At 39.8% G+C, this 22,364-nt stretch overlaps 1 protein-coding gene across 1 annotated transcript in view; it reads left to right on the forward strand.

The window, feature by feature from the left end:
- Positions 1-5,774: 5,774 nt before the first annotated feature.
- The window catches only part of Scgb2a2 (secretoglobin family 2A member 2), a 39,778-nt gene continuing 23,188 nt past the window's right edge, over positions 5,775-22,364 (forward strand). Inside the window, exons 1-4 of the mRNA XM_004672990.3 lie at positions 5,775-5,829; positions 7,460-7,650; positions 9,818-9,833; positions 14,038-14,099. Of these exons, the coding sequence (XP_004673047.3) occupies positions 5,775-5,829; positions 7,460-7,650; positions 9,818-9,833; positions 14,038-14,099 (324 nt within the window). The remainder of the gene's footprint in view (positions 5,830-7,459; positions 7,651-9,817; positions 9,834-14,037; positions 14,100-22,364) is intronic.

Below are 22,364 nucleotides of genomic sequence, written 5' to 3' on the forward strand. Positions count from 1 at the left end.
AAACGTTCTGGATTGTTCTTGGAGTATGGAGTTCCACACACAAATACTCAGAAGTCTGCAGCAAGCACTTCATATGTAGAGCCAATGCATTTGTGAATTTTTTTTAAAAAACTTAAAGCAATGTTTTGTGAAAAAATCACTTCAAGATCAAAAATTGGGGAGAATAGGCACAGTTGGTTTATATCTCAGCATATTAAAGGCTATATATAAAGCTCCTAAAGCCCAAATAATATTTAATGGGGAGAGACTGAAGGAAATCCCATTGAGATCAGGGACAAGAGAGGTCTGTCCACTCTCACCTCTGCTCTTCAACATAGTACCAGAAGTCCTAGCTCAATCAATAAGACAGGAGAAAAATAAAAGGGATACAAATTGGAAAAGAAGAAGTTAAGTTAGCCCTATTCACAGACTACATGATTCTATATATAAGTGATCCAAGAACCTGCATCTCAAAACATTTAAAGGTAGTTAACTCCTTCAGCAAAGTAGGATACAAAAATTAATGCACAAAAATCATTAGCCTTTCTATATGCAAAAGACAAAGACATAGAGAAAAGAAATTAAGTGACATTGTCCTATTTTCAATAGCAACAACAACAAAAAAATACCTTGGAATAACATTAACTAAGGACTTGAAAGATTTATACAATAAAAACACTCAAGAAAGGCTGTGTGTGGTGGTGCACGCCTTTAATCCCAGCACTCAGGAGGCAGAGGTAGGAGGATTGGTATGATTTTGAGGCCAGCCTGAGAGTACATAATGAATACCAGGTCAGCCTGGGCTAGAGTGAGACCATACTTAGGGGAAAAAAAAAAAACTATACTCAATAAAGAAATTGAGGAGGACTTGAGAAAATGGAAAGACCTCCCATGCTCCTGGCTAGATTAGATTAGATTATGAAAATGGTAATCTTTCCAAAAGCAAAATATAGATTTAACTCAATACTAATAAAAATCCCAACATTTTTCTTCACAGAGATAGAAAAAATGATCTCAAAATTCAAATGGAATGGCAGAAGGCCATGGTTATCCAAGCATATCCTCAGCAAAGGAAACACCTCTGGAGGCATCACCACATCCCAATCTAAAGCTATATTACAAAGCCATAGAAATATAAACAGCATGGTACTGGCATGAAAACAGGAATATAGACCAATGGAACAGAATTGAGGATCCAGACTTTGGGCCAAGCAACTACAGCTACTTGATATTTGACAAAGGCCCTAACAATGTAGACTAGAAAAAAGACAACATCTTCAACAAATGGCGCTGGACAAATTGGATAACCTTATGCAGGAAAATGAAACCTGATCCACACATCTGGCCATGCACAAAATTCAAGTCCAAATGGATCACAAACCACAATATAAGCTAGAAATTATGCTAGTACTGGGAGAAAAAAATAGGAGGAACTTTCCATGATATAGAGGTGGGAAAAGACTTCTTGAACAAATGCCCAGTAGCTCAGTAAATTAAACAATCACTCAACCATTGGGAGCTCATGAAGTTGAAAAGTTTTTTCACAGAAAAACATACAATAAGCAGATCCAATAGATTACCCACAGAATGGGAGAAAAATTTTGTTGTCTGTACAACTGACAGAGGCCTAATTTCTAGAATCCACAAAGAACTCAAAAACTTAAACAATAAAATGTCAAACAATCCACTCACAAAATGGGGTAGAGAACTCAACAGGGAGTTCCCAGAGGAAGAAATACAAATGGAAAACACACACTTAAGAAAATGTTCAATATCCCTAATCATCAGGGAACTGCAAATTAAAACAAATATGAGGTTCCACCTTACCCAGAGTAAGGAAAGCAAGCATTAAAAAATCTAATGAAAACAAATGCTACTGTGGCTATGGAGAAATAGTAACCTTCATTCATTGTTGGTGGGAATGTAAGGTGGTACAACCACTAAAGATACCAATATGGAGACTCCTAAAAAGTTTGACTATAGAGTTACCAACACACCCAGTTATTCCTTACTGGGAATTTACCCCTAAAGCCCCATGTCTCAATCCAGAGTGATTTGCCATATTTATTAACCATATTTATAGCTGCTCAATTCATAATAGCTAAGAGCTGGAATAAACCCAGATGTCCATTATTAGATGAATGCATAATCAAGATGTGGTATATCTACATGATGGAATTCTACACACCAGTAAGAAAAAAATGACACAATGAAATTTGAAGAAAAATGATGGAACTCAAAGCAGAACATTCTCAGTGAAGTCACCCAATCACAGAAAGGTAACTGTCATGTGGTCTCACTCATCTGTGGCTTCCAAACTGAATCTGCTCAAAATGCTGACATACCTAATATGCATCTTGAGGACCAGAAAATAGAGAGGGTAGAGCTGGAGGGGAAGGCAAGGGTGGTTTAGGGGGAGACAAAATTTGACTCAAATGAAAATGGTGTCATAAAATCCTATATCCTGAAAGACAGGCTAAAAGGTTGAAACTTCATCAGGTCCTTACAGGGAACACCTGAATCACAGGGTCCAGGAGAGTGTATGATGAATACTAATCTTAATCTCTTATTTCTCTCCCTCTCTCAATCTCAATCAATCTCTCCCTCTTCCTCTTCTCTTTTCTCTATTATATTACCTATCATTTTCTTCCTTCCTTTCCCTTGGTGCTGGCCTGTACCTCCTAGTACCAGGATGTGGTTAACATCTACAATGAGCTGTTGATCAGAGACTTACATGGGGTCCCAAAAGAAGACAGATTTCTGTCAGAGTATTTGATGACCCCACAAGGATTAATGGTAAGACCCTGTTGATGAAGACACAATATGCTATGCTGTTTTTACAGAACATGGAGTGACCCCAGCCAGTTACCATTTCTAGTCCCAGAAGGTGCTACATGAGCACCAGGGAGAAAATGACCAACACATGGCCAAGAAACTCATGCTCTAAGCTACTCAGAAGCAAACAACCTGACGTGATGCTCACACAAGTGCAATAATAATGGTTATCCCATTATCTGGTGATGACTTCACTCTTCCTTGCAGAATTTGCTTCTCTTTTTCAGATGGATGCAGATCCTGAGGAAAGAATCAACCCATCACACCTCACTAGTGTCCCAGATGAAACCATAGGATAATTGGGGAAATAAGCAAGAGTGCTGCTTTCATGGTAAACCTGATACCAGCAAAAGGCTGAAGGAGATAAGCGCAGAGAACATGGGGAGGGGATATGACAGAGAATGGAATTTCAAAGGGGAAAGTGGGTAGGGGAGGGAGGGTATTACCATGGGATGTTTTTTATAATCATGGAAAATGTTAATAAAAATAAAATAAAATAAAAAATAAAAAAAGAACAGAGAACACTCATCTCCTACCATACCAGAGATACAGAGACACAGAGTCTCCCAAGACCTTCTCACTGAAGTAGGCGTAAAACAAACACAACATGGCTCAGGGAAAATCATGGAAGAGGGAGCAGAATGATTGTTCGAGCCATAAGTTGGGACAATATGTATGTATGTATCTTCCCTATAATTTATGGCTACCCCCCCCATGAACCACCCACATTCTCCAATGAGGAGGGTCCCTTTGGAGGCGGGAGGACAGGGAGGAGGCTAATGATGGTACCACCATGTACATAACTAATGTACATGGTGTATATAACTAATATGCAAATAAAAAATAAAAATGTATTGACAAATTCTGTACTAACAGACAATAAGCCATGATAATTCCCTCTCCTCCCCCACTTTCCCCTTCAAAACTCCACTCTCCATCATATACCTCCCTCTCCTCCATTAGTCTGTCTTTTATTTGAATGTCATCATCTTTTTCTCCTATTATGCAGGTCTTGTGAAGGTATTGGTAGGCACTGTGAGGTCATAGATATTGAGGCCAATTTCTGTCTGGACAGTTTCTTTGTAAGGAGTGGTACCCTACCTTTGGTCCTTACATTCTTTCTAGCACCTCTTCTGTAATGCACCCTATGCACTGGAGGGTGTAATAGAGATAGATCCATGCTGGACATTCCTCTGTCACTTCTTCTCAGCACTACGGTGCCTTTTGGGTCATCCCAGTGGTCACCACCATCTGAAAAGAGAAGTTTCTCTAACCAACAGTGAGAGTAGCTTTAATATATGAATATGAACATTAAATGTAGTGCTTTCAGGGCAGTTTGGTGAGAATAATATATGCATTTAGTGTGACAAGAGTAGGCTTTATAACCCTAAGGCTCATTACCTACCCTGAAACAGGCTTTAGATTAGCTTTTCAGTACCAGGCATGTATTCCCTTCCATAGAGTGGGTCTCTAGTCCAATTAAAGAGCAGTTGGTTTCACCCAAAGCGGACCTGCCACTATTGCACCCATTCAGTCATTTGGCCTGTCTGGCCAAACTGGAGGCTTCCAGTGTCCACTGTTTTCACCACTGATGACCTGTGTCTCCCATCGGGCTGTAAACCTTCATACTGAGTCCATAGTGGCTGGACCAGAAATCTCCCACTGACTATTGATGGTTATCATATGCTAGGAATGTGATAAGCTATTCGTTCATACATAGTATCTGCCACCCTTATTTAAAAAATACAGAAATAAGTTAAAAGAAAATCTCTGCTGGGTATCATTTGATCCCATCTGACCAGTGGGTAAAAGGAAGCTGACAGACTAACAGTATAACTTGCCCAAGGACAAGTCATGAACAGCTGCTGCAGCCGGGACCTGAATGTCCATCTGCATGACTCGTGCACCATTCAGCCCTCCTATCTAAAACAGCAGGGGCTCTGCTTATTCACAATGTCCTTTGAATCAGTGGAAGTACAGTGCAAAACACCTCACAGATGAGAAAATGTTCTTATATCTGTGAGAGAATTAATAAGATTGATAAGGGGAATTCATCGTTTAAAAGGATCGAAAGTTGGTAAGTTACTCACAACTTTAAAGAAATGAGTTTCCAAGGAAAGCCTCCCTTGCAGAGTGGGTGTGCAGCATTGCATACCAGTTAAATCAGCAGACGTAGATGTAATGGAAATGAAGCTGCTTGCAATATGAGAGGAAATAGAAGATAAGAGTAAGAAATGGAGACAGGGCTGGAGAGATGGCTTAGCGGTTAAGCGCTCTCCTGTGAAGCCTAAGGACCCCGGTTCGAGGCTCGGTTCCCCAGGTCCCACGTTAGCCAGATGCACAAGGGGGTGCACGCGTCTGGAGTTCGTTTGCAGAGGCTGGAAGCCCTGGCGCGCCCATTCTCTCTCTCTTCCTCTATCTGTCTTTCTCTCTGTGTCTGTCACTCTCAAATAAATAAATAAATAAAAATTAAAAAAGAAAAGAAATGGAGACAGAAGAAAGATGACAAAACAGAAAGATAGAGAAGGAAGTTGGTGAAGTAGAAAATATGATAAAGATGAAGAATGGAAGGAGAAGAGAGGAGGAGGAAACCACCTTTAAAATACAGTAAAAGAAAAATAGTCCAGTGGTATTTAAATCTGCTTTGTATTTGAAGTATTTTCAAACATTTTGCCTATTGACCTGTGTCATTACTCACTCACCAAAAAGTCTTAAGCTGAGAAAACAAACTCTGTGTCCTCATTTTCTGCAAACAAATCGCAGGCCTCGCTGGCTCTCCGTGGTCTTCCTGGTGCTTCCTGGTGCGAGGCCAGGCCGGTCCCATGACTCGTGCTCTCATTTCCTATGAGGGCTGCGGTGACGCCTGAGCAATAAATAGGGGAGCTCCAGGTCCTCTGCTTCGGAGTGAATTTCCGATCGCTCTCTTGTCCTCTGAAACAACCATCAAGGCCTGCCTCAACATGAAGCTAGTGATGGTCTTCATGCTTGCTGCCCTCCCCCTTTACTGCTATGCAGGTGAGTTCTGGGCAAGGTAGGACTGCCTAGGGCCAGACATCATTGCCTGGTCCCCCTGGGAAGAATTCCCAATCCAGGTCAACCCTCATACCAAGTGTCTATGCAATTGCCCTCAAATCTTCACTATCCAAATAATCAAAGAGGGATCTCTGGGGTGGGTTTGAGACTTGCTGGAGCTATATGTAGTATGTCATTATCACACTGGGGGTCCCAATATGATCACAGCTGCCCTGCAGTCCATGACAAGTTTGAAGCCTAAATACTAGAATTATATATCTCAGTGAGACAAGCAAAGATATATATGGTATTACTGAGACATTGGGCCCCAATGGGTTAACTGTAAGAGTTACTCATGTGTCTCCTCAATATGGAAGGAGAGGAGAAACATCCCACAGGTACATCTGAAACTGTAACATGTGGCCAAGGAGTTAAACAGCTTGTGGGCTACACGACAGATATTTGAAGCAAAGTTCTCAGTCTTTCCAGGTGTCCCTTTACCTCCCCAAGTTTGGATTCAACCCTGACAGGGAGGACAACTGACGCTCTCTGGAGTCATCTCCCAGTAATAAAAGAGGAAAATGCCCTGACTCCCAGCATGTAGTCAGCACATGGATGTCACCTGCGCAATGTGGTCTGTACAGTTGATGTCAATTTGTAAAATCTGCATTGCCTTGTCCACTTGTTTAAGAAGCTTGCACAACACGCAGAAAGCAAAACTACAAGGCATCTTCTCTCTCATTTATGAGTCCTGACTTCTACTGTTTACATGTGTACAAGTAAGTGGAGGTGAGTGTGGCATAGGCTGTGAAACTAGAAAAGAGATCATGAGAGAGGGAAAGGTGTTGAGGAATCTGAGGCAAGGCAAAAGGACACAAGTGGCCTGAAGTCAGAGAGGTGCCTATAGACTAGGTGGAGTGGCACAAGGAGGGTCAGGTGGTGGTAGAGAGGAAGGACAGAAGATTTAATAAAAAAAGTTTGAAAATGTACAATAAAAACAAATATGGCAGAAGCTAATTTAAATGTAAAACTAAAAACGTGAAAAATGTTAACCCAAATTAGGAAAAGAGGAAAGTGCTCAGCTAATCTGACCAAAAATTGCAATGGCAATCAGAAAACCAAATCATGTAAATCCCAGTCGAGAGCTTTTCTCTTCCACAAGTTGGCCTGTGAAATCACTTCAAGTAGAATTTCTGTTTCAAGTTGCTTTTTGGTGCAGATGAGAGTTCACCGAGCTAATGGATAACATTCTAGGTCCAGGATTTACAGGATACTTGAAAATATAGCTGATGCTCTCAAAGATCCCACAGACCCTGGAAGGACTGTGAAGTAAGAAAAATGAAATAATGTTCAGTCCCACCAAGTCAGAGCATCTCACATCCTCATTGTCCTTGCTAACTAAGCTTGTATGATGCTGTCTGCTCTGGACTGGTGTGTTACAGGCAGGGTTTGCAGGGCTTTAGGGGAACCTCAGAACCTAAATTTTCTGTCCTAGAATTGAGAAAGCTGAAAACTGTCTCATCATCTTGCTGAAGCTGTGTCTCCACTGAGACCCAAGGAGGTAGATGATTGTCATAACAGGTAAACCACCACAGAGTTTAAGCTTTCAGTGATGAATCTCATGTTTCTTCAGGTACTTCTGGCTGTGAGAGTCTGGATAAAGTGGTTGCTGACACAATTGATCCGAATGTGAACATAAGTGAATATCTGGAATCGATTTCACGTTTCACGGCTGGTGAATCAACTAAAGCAGCTATGCAAGAATTGAAAGAGTGCTTTCTAAAGCAGTCAAATGAAACCCTTGCCAACGTTGAAGTGATGATGGTATTTTTTTCTTTTATCTTTTGTGTATTTAAAAAAATCCCTGACCAGGCAAAATCAGGCTCTGAATTTATTACTAAGAAAGTCAAACAAAGCATTTTGCAAATTATGTAAAAAAATGTCATGTAATTGTGTGATAAGTCTAGGTATTTTTCTGGACAGTTGTCAATTAATCATAAATGAGGGATTGGGAAAAATTCACTCTCCTTTAAAGCCACTTGCTTAGAAAGCCTACCATCCTGGGTTCAATTCCACAGCACCCTCATAAAGACAAAAGCAAAAAGTGACACATGCATCTGGAGTTCATTTGCAATATCATGCATCCCTAGAATACACATGCACACACACGCAACACACACACTAAATGATACTTAAAATAATAATAATAAATGAAAAGGCAAAAGAGAGTAAAGAAGCCTCCAGATGGCTTTTCTTATCCTTCATTTCCATAGGACACACAGACGCTCTGCTCAGACACACACATATGCACTAGGACATGCCTCCTCTCACACAAACAGTCACATTTCAATTGCAGAAAACACCTGATTTTTAAGAATTCCTCATGTGTGGCAGTGATCAGAGAATGTGGGTCACTTGAAAGTATGTGTTCATTCTAGTTCATGAGACTTGGGGAGGGGGCTCCAGAAAATGCCACTTGAGCAATGTTCAATGTACCTAATTTAAAGTATTTAAAATATACTTCTAACCAACCAAACTTGATAGGATAAAGGTCTGCTTAGCATGTACCCTTTCATTTACAACCCATGAACTAAGCAGAGTAGATGACAATTCTAAGAACACTATGGATGGTGGATTCTGTAAAACAACACTTAATGAATTAATAATGAGTAATCTTTCTCATTGCAAATATGTGCTTTCTAGGATTTAAAGTTCGAATACTCTCTTTTATGCATTCCATAGAAGACAAACGCAGAATACACCCAAAAATACAAAGCAAAACAGAAAATCATCACACTTGAATATAATGGTTTTTTAAAATATTCAAGTTTCAGGAATTATTCACAGTTTCACTTGCAAGATTCCACAGAACTAAAAACTAATGATGTAGGCCTTCAATATTTTAGGAAATAGATGAATCTATAAAGCTCATTTTCATCTGAGTATAAATTTGTTCAGCTCTGTTTTGAAAGGGTGATATCAGAATATTTTAAGTTGATAGCTCTTAAACTAATTTAAAGAATGGCTATTGAATAAATTATTTCAAACAAAATCAAGAAATTTGGCACAAAAGTAATAAAGAGAAGCCTTTGGAGAAGGATCAAGAAACAGTAGCAGTCTCTAATAGCAATACATAGTTCATGTATGTTAGAATAGGTATATAATCTGATTTCTCTTGAGGTCTGCGCTCACCATAGCCCAGGCTGACCTGGAACTAACTTTGTAGCCCAGGCTGGCCTCAGTCTACGGTGATCTCTGTCCCTCAGCCACTAAAGTATTGGGATTAGAGGTGTGAGCTCCTACACCTGACTCATAATCAGCTTTACTTTCAAGCTATCAGTGATGTTGAAAGGTCATTAAAAAATGTAGCTGGAGCCAGGCTTGGTGGCGCATGCCTTTAATCCCAGTACTCCGGAGGCAGAGGTAGGAGCATCGCCTTGAGTTCGAGGCCACCCTGAGACTCCATAGCTATCAGTGATGTTAAATGGTCATTAAAAAATGTAGCTGGGGCTGGAGAGATGGCTTAGCGGTTAAGCGCTTGCCTGTGAAGCCTAAGGACCCCGGTTCGAGGCTCGGTTCCCCAGGTCCCACGTTAGCCAGATGCACAAGGGGGCGCACATGTCTGGAGTTCGTTTGCAGAGGCTGGAGGCACTGGTGCGCCCATTCTCTCTCTCACCTTCTATCTGTCTTTCTCTCTGTGTCTGTCGCTCTCAAATAAATAAATAAATAAATTTTAAAAAAATGTAGCTGGGCATAGTGACACATTCTTTAATCTCAGCACTCTAAAGGCCAGGTAGTAGGCTCACTGCTACCTGATTCTAGGCCAGCCTGACACTCCATAGTCAATTCCAGGTCAGCCTGGACTAGGGTGAGAGCCTACCTCAAAAAAAAAAAAAAAAGTAAAAATCAAAAAGATAAGTTTTGCTTTTCAATGTTTGACTTTGAAGGCAGAGCATATTTTTTAAGTTATGTCTTCATGTTTGTTTTCCAGGAGGCAATATATAACAGTGAGTTGTGTATAAGCGTGTCAATGCCTTCAAGTCTTTTGTCTATCTGAACTACCGAGTAAGCTCATGGACAAGCAGCTGATACCACAAATCATAACTTTTCTCTCTGCTTTTTCTCCTTCTCCCTGTAAAGTACAAAACAAATGTTGAAACCTTATATGCCGTCATTTGCATTAAAGTTAATTAAGTGCAAATATTAGTGATTGATTCTTATATATGCTTTTAGTAAAGAGCAGCTGAGCACTGGGGATTTAGCTAGTGGTTAAAGGTGCTTTCTGGAGCTGGGTGTGGTGGTGCACTTTAATCTCAGTACTTGGGAGGCAGAGGTAGGAGGATCGCGGTGAATTTGAGGCCACCCTGAGACTAGTGTGAAATCCAGGCCAGCCTAAGCTAGAGTGAGACCCTACCTTGAAAACTGAAAAACAAAAAAAGTACTTTCTCTGTAAGCCTGATGACTGGAGTTCAGAAACTCTATGAACCTACAGCAAAGGTGACAGAATCAAGAAAATCATCAAGTTCTCATTTAGCTAGTGTGGCATTTTTTCGTGACAAAAAACTGGAGAGAACCACTGTCAAGCAAGGTGGCATAAAAGAAATAAAACCCTAAGGTTGTCCTCTGAGCTCTAGAGATTCATGGACCACATGTGCACTAACACACAAAGAAAGTAAGGTAAAAAGAGAGGATGGAAGAAAGAAGAGAAAAGTAAATGAACAAAATAAAACTCTTAAAAAGTACACCTGGGGGTTGGAAAGATGGCTTAGCAGTTAAGACACTTGCATGAAAACCCAAAGGAGCCAGATTCAATTCTCCAGAACCATGTAAGCCAAATGCACAAGGTTGTACATGAGTCTGGATTCTTTTTCCTTTAATTATTATTATTAGTAGTAGTTATGTACACAGTGTATACAGCCATGTTGGTATCATCCTTAGCCTCCTCCCTGTCCTCCCCGCTCTGCAGGGATGTTGGGGAATGTGGATCATGCATTGTGGGGTCAGCCATCAGTTATGGGTAAGAAAGAGGCAATGTTTCTTGGCATAATGTCCCAACATGTGGCTCTAACAACTTTTCTGGCCCCTCTTCCATGAATCTCTGAGCCATTTCAGGTTTGTTTTGGGTCTACTTCAGTGATAACGTTTTGGGAGCCTCTGGATCTCTGGTTTGGTAGGAGTTGAGTGTTCTCTGTGCCTTTCTCCTTCACCCTGTGCTGGTACCAGATCAGCAAGAAAGCAGAAGTTCTTTTTCAGTGGCTGGCATGCCCATTCTCTCTTTTTTCCTCTCTCTCCCTCTCTGCCTCCCTCCCTCCCTCTCTCTGTCTCTCTCAAATAAATAAATAAGAATAAAAAGTATTTTAAAAGTACCTGTTGGCGACACTGAAGTAAGAAAAAAGCTTTATTCCTCTCCAGCATGGATCCCTCATTGAGAATGTTTTTCTGCTCTCCTGCTCAGCTCCACTTGGAGGTCCTCTGGCTGGCGGATAGCTGTGCTCAGAATTCTACTCAGAGTTCTACTTTCAGCACTGCTATTGTGTCCACCCTGAGGCCTGATCCTTTTGGTTCACAACTTATGAAAGAAGCAGATGGACAGATCTGTAGACAGTTTTCCTGCCCTTCCATGCACAGTGCCTAGGAACACTGTAGGAGGAATTGGAACTGCCAGGGGTGAACAGGTAAAGCGATGATGTCCAGGGTGAAATGCTCATTCCGGTTCCACTTCTAATGCACATGCTGGGGTGTGGGCAATATTGCCCCTCATGGGAACAGAAGCGACTTCGGAAGCAGGGAGAATGGCTCTCCTCAGGAAACCAATGACAAAGGTGAAGAGATGAAAACCCCGATTCAGTGGTGGTGGATGAGTGAAGCCACCGTGGACATCAGTGTACAGGTTTCTCAAAAAGCTAAAAATTGAACCACCATATGACCCAGCTATACCCCTCCTATGTCCCGATAGAAATTCTAACACATCTTTGTTCATTGCTGTTCTATTCACAATAGCTAGAAAATAGAATTAGCGTAGATGTCAAGTGTTGGATGAATGTGGTACATATACACAATGGAACTTCATCCAGCTGTCAAGAAAAAATAAAATTGCTATATTTTCAAGAAAAGTAATGGAACTGGAAAATATAGTGAGTGGGGAAAATCCATGCCCAGGAAGACCAATGCCATATGTTTTCTCTGAGATGCAGATCTGAGCTTATATTTTATACTTTTGTATTTAAATTGGAGTGAGTGTAGAGGCCAGATGGTAGGAAAGGGGCCAGGGTGTAAGAGAGATGTTAAAAAATAGTTTTGGGCTGGAGAGATGGCTTAGTGGTTAAGCGCTTGCCTGTGAAGCCTAAGGACCCCGGTTCGAGGCTCGGTTCCCCAGGTCCCACGTTAGCCACATGCACAAGGGGGCGCACACGTCTGGAGTTCGTTTGCAGAGGCTGGAAGCCCTGGCACGCCCATTCTCTCTCTCCCCCTCTATCTGTCTTTCTCTCTGTCTCTGTCGCTCTCAAATAAATAAATAAAAATATTTTTAAAAAATGTGTGCCACCATGCCCAGCTTAAAAACATATTTAAAAAAAATAGTTTTATTTAGTTATTTGCAAGCAGAAAGAGAAAAGGAGGAGGGTGAGAATAGACACACCAGGGCCTCTGGTGGCTGCAAATACACTCCAGATGCATGCAGCCCTTTGTGCATTTGTTATATGTGGGTGCTGGGAAATCAAGCCTGTGTCATTAGATTCTGCAGGCCAGACCCTTTGTTGCTGAGCCATCTCTTCCAGCCCAGGAAGAGAGACTTAAGGGAGAATATAAAGGCACAATTAAGCTGGGCATGGTGGCACATGCCTTTAATCCCAGCACTTGGGAGGCAGAGGTGGGAGGATCACCATGAGTTTGAGGCCACCCTGAGACTACGTAGTGAGTTCCAGATCAGCTTGGGCTACAGCGAGACCCTACTTCAAAAAAATGCACAACTATGGGAAGGTTTAAGCAGGGATAAGGGTCAAGAAGGAATAGAGGGAGTGTTAACCAAAATTAAGGTCTATAAATAAAATGGCTTTAGGCCCTGGTGCACCCATTCTCTCTCTCCAGTAAATAAACCCACTGTTAGTCATGTTCATGCAAGCAACCCTACTTTTACAAAGTCAGTCACAGTGAAAGGACTTCACAGGGGCTGGAGAGATGGCTCAGCTGTTAAAGCACTTGCCTGCAATGCCTAGTGACCTGGGTGCCATTCCCAGCACCCAGGTAAGCTGAATGCACAAAATACCTTATGCATCTGGAGTTCATTTGCAGTAGCTAGAGTCCCGGGCATGCCCATTCTCTCTCTCTCTCTCTCCCTCTCCCTCTTCCTCTTCCTCTCCCTCTCCATATATATGTGTGTATGTGTGTGTGTGTATGTATATATATATATATATGTATATATATATATATATATATGTTGTTTGCAAATAAATAAATTCAATTAAGTAAAAAAGACTTGCAAGATGTTATGAACTAAAGCTAAAGTGTTATTTACCTATCTGTTTGACTCTACTGTCTGGACAAACAACGAGTCTATGGGATCCAGAGGTGTGCAGACAAGTGTTTGAGTTCATGACAGTGGAGGGCAAGGAATGTGACAACCATCACTTCCACATATGACCCACAGAACCTCCTCCCTGTCTGCCACCACGTGTCTCTACAGGCAGTTATGCAGTGAAGTCATAAACTCTGCAGTGTTTTCAGCTACTCCCTGGGTAATTCTAGTCCCTGAAAGCCCCCATTGAGCCAGATATGTATCAGGACGTGGGGCTGGGCCTGGCCTCCCCACATCATGGTCACAGTTATGCTCGCTTACAATGACTTGGTCTCTCTTCCACCAGGAATATGTTATTATCACTGGTGTTACCTAGAAAAGCTACCTCACAGTGATAATGAGAAGTTACTTGTGGGGCTGGAGAGATGGCTTAGTGGTTAAGCGCTTGCCTGTGAAGCCTAAGGACCCCGGTTCGAGGCTCGGTTCCCCAGGTCCCACGTTAGCCAGATGCACAAGGGGGCGCACGCATCTGGAATTCGTTTGCAGAGGCTGGAAGCCCTGGCGCGCCCATTCTCTCTCTCCCCCTCTGTCTGTCTTTCTCTCTGTGTCTGTCGCTCTCAAATAAATAAATAAATAATTTTTTTAAAAAAAGTTACTTGTGTTTAGTCCATTTTATTATCTTTTTATATTTTAAACAGAATGTACAACCAGCTCCTGGGAAAAGTATCTGTGCTCCACCCTTGGGGCTGCAATGCTGGCTGTAGGCATCACCTCTGCTCTGAAACACTACATTCGTCGCTTGCCTTATTTTCTGGGCTTTAGGGGACTTACTCAGAAAGTCCCTTCCAGCACCTTTATCTTGAAATATTATCCCTAGTTATTGCTGTAATTATCCGAGGATTTCAGGTCTTACTTTGAGGTCCTTGATCCATTTGGATTTGATTTTTTGTGTGTGTGCATGGTGAGAAATAAGAGCCTAGATTCATTTTACTACATGTGGATATCCAGTTTTCCTAGCACTATTTGTGGAACATGCTCTCTTTTTATGTGTGTTTTTGTCTCTTTCAAAACCAGGTGGATGCAGTCACTAGGATTTAAACATGGACCTTTTATTCTATTCCACTGGTCTATGGAACTTTTTGTGGCAGTAAAATGCTTTTTGTATTACTATGGCTTTATAGTGTAACTTGGACTCTGCTATGGTAATACCTTCAGCTACATTCTTTAGACTTCCCAGAGTTTTGACTACCCAGGGTCAAATTTTGATTGGGATTGTAGCGAATCTTTATATATATATATTTTGTAGGACTATGCCATTTCATAATGTTTATGCTTCTAACCCATGAGGATGGCAGAGCTTTACATTTTGGGTGTATTCCTCAATTTCTTTCTTCAGTTTTTAAAAGTTTTCATTGTTGTAGTCTTTCACTTCTTTCATTAGGTATGTTCTGAGATATTTAGTTTTTTTCTGATGCTGCTGTTAGTGGGACTGTTTTCCTTATTTCATTCTCAGTATGCTTCTCCTTGGTGTTTAAGAAGGCTACTGATTTTTGTGTGTTAGCTTTGCATATTGCCACTTTGTTTCCTGTTCTGGAAGCTTGCTGTTGGAGACTTTAGGGTCTCTTAAATATTCAATAATATCATTTACAAATGGAGAGAGTTTGATTTCTTCCTTTCAAACTTGTATCCTTTTTATTTCTCTTTTCACTTGAGCTGAAAGACTTCAAGCACTATATTCTGTAGCAGTACAAAGAGAGGACATTCTTGCCTTTCCACAAATCTTTCAGTGTTTTTCCAGTTAGTGCAGTATTGGTTATAGATTTGTTTTATGTACCCTTTATTATGCTGATAGTTTCACTCCATTCCTAATCTCTCCAAAGCTTTTCTTTAATGTTAGATTTCGTCAAAGTCTTTTCTGCATCTGTTGAGATCAGCAGGGATACTGGTCTATATTTTTGTAATTGTGTCTCTACCTGGTTTTGTAATTAGTTTAATGTAGGCTTTATAGGAGTTAGGAAACGTCCCCTCAAGCCCTCCTTTTCTATTTTGTGGAATAATCTGAGTAGCAGTAGATTGAGTTTTTCAGTAAAAGTCTGATAGAAATATACAGTGAATCAATCTGGATATGGGCTTCTTTTGAGTAGAAGATTTTTAATTGCTGTTTTGATCATATTGCTTATAATAGATGTTTAAATTATTTATCTTATTCCAGTTTAACTTTGGTAGGTCATAAGCATCAACACTTTCATCCATACCTTCTAGATTTTTTTTTAATTTGAGAGAGACAGACAAAGAGAAAGGGGAAGAGAGAGAATGGGTGTGCCAGGGCCTCCAGCCACTGCAAATGAACTCCAGATGCATGTGCCTCCTTGTGCATCTGGCTAATGTGGGTCCTGGAGAATGGGGCCTAAAACTGGGGTCCTTAGGCTTCACAGACAAGCATGTAACTGCTAAGCCATCTCTCCAGACCCTCTTTTAGGTTTTTTAATTTATGTAGAACACTAAATTTTTAATATATATGTATATATCATTGACAACTTCTATACTTACAGACAACAGACCATGGCGTTTCCCTCCCCTCCCTCACTTTCCTCTTCATAACTCTGCTCTCTGTCATATTTCCTCCTCTCTCCATTAGTCTCTCTTTTAATTTGATGTTGTCATCTTTTTCTCCTATTATGAGGGTCTTGTGTGGGTATTGCTAGGCACTGCAAGGTCTTGGATATCAAGGCCAAATTCTGTCTGGACAGTTGTATGTAGGGGGTGGTACTCTTCCTCTGGCTCTTACATTCTTTCTGCCATCTCTTCCACAATGGACCCTGAGCCTTGGAGGGTGTGAGATGTTTCAGTGCTGGACACTGCTCTGTCCCTTCTTCTCAGCACTATGTTGCCTTTTGGGTCAGCCTAGTGGTCATCGCCATCTGAAAAGAGAAGCTTCTCTAACCAGAAGTGAGAGTAACATTAATATATTAGTATGAACATTAAGTGTAGTGCTTTCAGAGCAATTTGGGGAGAGTACTATATGCATTTATCCAGACAAGAGCAGGCTTTATACCCCTAAGGCTCATGACCTCCCCTGCCATAGGCCTTTATTTAGGCTTTCAGTACCAGGCATGTATTCCTTCCCACAGAGTGGACCTTCAGTCCAATTAGACAGCAGTTGGTTTCCCCCAGAGCAGACATGCCACTGTTGCACCCATTCAGTCATTTGGCCTGTCTGGACAAACTTGAAGTTCCCAGTGTCCACTGTTTTCACTGCTGATGACTTCTGTCTCCCATAAGATGGCATACAGTGCAGCTTTTTCCAGCTTTCAGTTGGCTGGGCTACAGGGAGAAGGTTTTCTGCTCAGCACCAGCTTGATTTCTCAGTGACTTTGCCACCCAGGCATGTGAAGTCTTCAGCAATAGGGTCTTACCATCTCTTTCTCATGGGGAACCAAGGAGCTTGGCAATAGCCTGTATTGTTTTGGAGGCAACAGGGACCTCTCTGGCCAATGGCTTACTGGAAGGTAGCCCATCCCAGGCACTGAAAATTTTCTAGTAATAATCTATGGCTTCTGGATGTGCCATTATTTAAGAAAGTAGATTTTCATATGTCTTATTCAGAATATCTTTAATTTTGATTGACCATCCCCCCACACACCTTTTTCTATACAATATCTTCCCCTGACCTTGCTTAGGCCTTTCCCCTCCCTGTAATCTGTTCTTCTACTTACATATATACAATACCAATCTCTTAAGACCTTCTCTCCCCTCCCTCCCTTATGGCCATTTTCTAGCTTATGGGCCTTTGCTGATTTTTGGTTCCAGATTACCCACAAGTATATACATTTGTAGCTTGGATCCACATATAAGAGAGAACATGCAATGTTTGGTTTTCTGGGCCTGGGTTACCTCAGTTAGTATAATCTTTTTCAGATCATCCATTTCCCTGCAAATTTCATAATTTCATTTTTATTTACCGCTGAATAGAACTCCATTGTGTGGATTGCCACATCTTTATTATCCATTCATCTGTGGATGGACATCTAGGCTGGTTCCATTTCCTAGCTATTGTGAATAGAGCACCAAAAAACATGGTTGTGCAAGTATCTCTAAGGTAGTGAGAATAGTCATTAGGATTTATGCTTAGGAGTGCTATAGCTGGATCATATGGCAGATCTATTTTTTAGCTGCCTCAAGAACCTCCACACTGATTTTCACAATGGCTGTACCAGATTACATTCCCACCAACAGTGCAGAAGCATTCCCCTTTTACCACATCCTCACCAACATTTATTGTCATTTGTTTTCTTGATGGTAGCCATTTGATGGGAGAGAGATGGAATCTCAAGGTAGTTTTAATTTGCATTTCCCTGAGGACTAAGGATGTAGAACACTCTTTTAGATGTTTATATGCTATCTGTATTTCTTCCAATGAGAACTCTGTATTTAGTTCCATAGCCCATTTTTTGATTGGGTTGTTTGATTTCTTATTGTTCTGTTTTTTGAGTTCTTTGTATATTCTGTATATTAATCCTCCGTCAGATGTGTAACTGGCAAAGATTTTCTCCCATTCTGTAGGTCATTTCTTTGCTCTATTCACAGTGTCCTTTGCTGTACAAAAGCTTTGTAATTTCGAGATCCCAGTGGTTGGTTAGTGGTTTTATTTGCTGAGCAATAGGGGTTATATTTGGAAGGTCATTACCTATGTCAATATGTTGAAAGGTTTCCCCTACCTTTTCCTCTAGCAACTTCAGAGTTTTAGGTCTGATATTAAGGTCCCTGATCCACTTGGATTTGATTCTTCTATATGGAGAAAGACAAGGATCTAATTTCATCTTTCTGCATATAGATATCCAGTTTTCCCAGCACCACTTGTTGAAGATGCTGTCTTTTCTCCAATGAATATTTCTGGCATTTTGGTCAAAAATCAGATGTCTGTAGCTGCCTGGATTAACATCTGGGTCCTCTGTTCTATTCCATTGATCTATATGTCTGTCTTTGTGCCAACACCATGCTGTTTTGATACTATGACTTTGTAATATAGCTTAAAATTGGGCATGGTGATACCACAAGCCTTATTTTTGTTGCTCAAAATCGTTTTGGCTATTCAAGGTTTTTTCTGCTTCCAAATGAAATTTAGGATTTTTTTTTCTATTCCTGTGAAAAAATGCCATTGAATTTTAATGGGGATTGCATTAAACGTGTAGATTGCTTTTGGTAAGATTGACATTTTCACAATATTGATTCTTTCAATCCAAGAACATAGGATACCTTTCCATTTCCTTGTGTCTTCTGCAATTTCTTGGTTGAGTGTTTTAAAGTTCTCATTGTAAAGCTCCTTCACTTCTTTACTTAAATTTATTCCAAGTTACTTTATGTTTCTTTGAGGAAATTGTGAATGGGAAAGATTCCTTGATTTCATTCTCCTCACATTTGTTGTCAGTATAAAGGAAAGCTACTAATTTCTGTGTATTTATTTTGTATCCTGCTACATTGCTAAAAGTGTTCATCAGCTCTAACAGTTTACTGGTAAAGTCTTTAGGGTCTTTTATGTATACAATGATATCATCTGTGAATAGTGATAATTTGATCTATTCCTTTCCAATTTGTATCCCTTTTATGAGTGTCTGTTGCCTTATTGCTATAGCTAGGACTTCCAGTACTATATTAAATAAAAGTGGGGACAATGGACACACTTGTTTTGTTCCTGAATTTAGTGGAAAAGCTTTGAATTTTTCACCATTTAGTATTATGTTGGCTGTAGGTTTATCATAAATAGCTTTTATTATGTTGAGATATGTCCCTTCTATTCCCAGTTTCTGTAATACTTTTACCATGAAAGTATGTTGATTTTTTTCAAATGCCTTTTCTGCATCTATTGAGATGATTATGTGAGTTTTGTCCTGCAGACCATTTATATGATGTGTTATATTTATTGATTTGCATATGTTGAATCATCCCTGCATCCTTGGAACAAAGCCAACTTGGTCAGGGTGAATAATCTTTTTGATATATTCTTGTATTCTGTTTGCTAATATTTTGTTCAGAATTTTTACATCTATGTTCATGAGGGAGATTGGTCTGTAATTTCTTTTTTTGTTCTGTCTTTGCCTGGTTTTTGTATGAGGGTGATGCTGGCTTCATAGAAGGAGTTCAGTAGAATTTCTTCCTTTTCTATTTTATGGAAAAGTTTGAGAAGCATGTTAGTTCTTCCATGAAGGTCTGGTAAAATTTGCCAGTGAATCCATCTGGGCCTGGGCTTTTTGTAGTTGGGAGACTTTTTATAACTGCTTGAATTTCCATACTTCTTATAGGTCTATTTAAATGATTTATCTCATCTTGATTTAATTTTGGTAGGTTATATGAATCAAGGAAATCATCCATTTCTTTCAGATTTTCAAACTTACATATTCTTAAAGGATATCATTATAATTGTCTGTGTTTCTTTGATATCTGTTGTAATGGTGACTTTTTCATCTCTAATTTTATTAACTTTTGTGTCTTCTCTCTTTCTTCTGGTCAAATTTGCTAAGGGTTTATCAATCTTGTTTATCCTTTCAAAGAACCAACTCTTTGTTTCATTGATTTGTTGGATTTTTTTGTTGCTATTTCATTAATTTCGACTCTAATATTTATGATTTCTTCTTGTCTACTGATTTTTGTTTGCTTTTTCTTCTTTTTCCAAGGCCTTAAGGTGGAGCATTAAATTGTTTACTTGTTAAGTCTAATTTCTTAATATAGGCTCTTAAAGCTATAAATTTCACTCTTAGTACTGCCTTCATTGTGTCCCAAAGATTTTGGTATGTTGTATTATAACATCATTTCATTCTATGAATTTATTGATTTCCTTTTAGTTTCTTCAATGACCCATTGATCATTCAATAGTGTATTATTTAGTCTCCATGAATTTATGTATGCTTTGTAGCTTTTCTTGTGGCTGATTTGCAGTTTAATCTCGTTGTGGTCAGATGGAGTACAAGGGATTATTTCAATTTTCCTATATTTGTGAAGAATTGCTTTATGTCCTAATATATGGTCTATTTTAGAGAATGTTCCATGTGCTGCTGAGAAAAATGTATATTTTGCCACATTTGCATGGAATGGTCTATAGATAGATATATTTTAGGTCCATTTGTTCCATAACATCATTTAATTCAGATGTCTCTGTTTATTTTTTGCCCAGATGACCTGTCAATTGATGAGAGTGGGGGATTGAAGTCTCTCACTATAATTTTTTTTAAATTTATTTATTTGAGAGCGACGGACACAGAGAGAAAGACAGATAAGGGAGAGAGAGAGAATGGGCACTCCAGGGCTTCCAGCCTCTGCAAACGAACTCCAGACGCATGTGCCCCCTTGTGCATCTGGCTAACGTGGGACCTGGGGAACCGAGCCTCGAACCGGGGTCCTTAGGCTTCACAGGCAAGTGCTTAACTGCTAAGCCATCTCTCCAGCCCTCTCACTATAATTTTATTTGATGTTAACTGTAACCTTAAGTCCAATAGTGTTTGTTTCATAAAACTGGGAGTCTCCATGTTAGGTGCATGTATGTTTAGGATTATAATGTCCTCCTGCTGGAGTGTTCCTTTAATCAGTATAAAATGGCCTTCTTTATCTTTCCTCACTAATGTTGGTTTGAAGTCTATCCTGTAAGATATTAGGATAACAACCCCTGCTTATTTCCTAGGCCAGTTTGCTTGAAATACCATTTTCCATCCTTTCACCCTAAGGTGGTATCTATCTTTTATTGAGAGATGAGTTTCCTGGAGGCAACAAATGGCAGGATCCTGCCTTTTAATCCAATCTACAAGCCTGTGTCTTTTGGATGGTACATTGAGGCTATTGATATTAAGAGCTATTATTGAAAGGTACACATTTATGTTCACTATTCTTATTTTGTAGTGTTTCCTATTTTCCTTTTACTCATTTGTTTTAACTGTTATTTGGGTGTGCTTTATTTTTACTAATTCCTCCTCTGGGTGTTTTGCTTTCTCTTCAGCATGAAAAATTTCTTCAAATATTTTCTGTAGAGCTGGTTTAGTTGTCATAAATTCCTTTAGCCTGTTTTTGTTGTGGAATGTCCTTATTTAATCTCCATCAATTTGGATAGATAGCTTTGCAGGGTGAAATAAACTTGGTTGAAAGTTGTTATCTTTCAGAACTTGGAATACATCAGTTTGAGTGATCTGCTGTGATCCTGATGGACTTGCCTTTGTAGGTGACTTGCTTCTGCTGTCTAATTGCTTTCAATATATTTTCTTTGGTTTATGTGTTTAGTAGTTTAACTGTAACATGGAAAGGAGAGGTTCTTTCCAGAATTTGTCTGTTTGGTGTTCTAAAAGCTTCTTGTATCTGCATTGGCATTTCTATCCCAATTTGGGGGAAATTTTCTTCTATGATTTTGTTGAAAACACCTACTAAGCCTCTGGATTGAAATTCTTCTCTTTCTGTTATACTCTGAATTCTTATGTTTGATCTTTTCATAGTGTCCCAGATATCTTGAAATTCCCATTCATACCTTGCTATTACCTTGTCTTCCTTTTTGTTGGACTATATTAGATCTGCCACCTGGTCTTCTAGTTTAGCTATTCTGTTCTCTCCTTTTTCCATTCTACTAGTGAGACTTTCTGCAGAATTTTTTATTTCATTGGCTATATTCTTCAGAGCTAGAATGTCAGCCTGGTTTTTCTTCAGTATTTCTATTTCCTTACTCATGTCTTATAATAACCTCTTTGTTTCATTAAGCTGGCTTCCTGTGTTCTCTTTCAGAAGTTTGTTTTCTTTAATTCCTTTTAATTTCTTTGAGTCCCTTCATTTCTTCTCTGATTTCTTTGAGCATAGATACCATCATTTGCTTGAAATCTTTGTCAGGCGTTTCATTGTTTTTGGTTGGACTATATTGTCTTGATTCTTTGAGTTTCTTGTATTATATTGTAGCAACTTTTGCATCCTGTAATGATTTGATGCTTGGGTTTTCTACTTATCTGCAGTGTTCCCAAACATGGCAATCCACCTTTAGGTAACCTCAGGGTTACATAAA

Source organism: Jaculus jaculus, chromosome 1 (assembly GCF_020740685.1).
Source record: "Jaculus jaculus isolate mJacJac1 chromosome 1, mJacJac1.mat.Y.cur, whole genome shotgun sequence".
In the NCBI taxonomy this organism is placed as follows: domain Eukaryota; kingdom Metazoa; phylum Chordata; class Mammalia; order Rodentia; family Dipodidae; genus Jaculus; species Jaculus jaculus.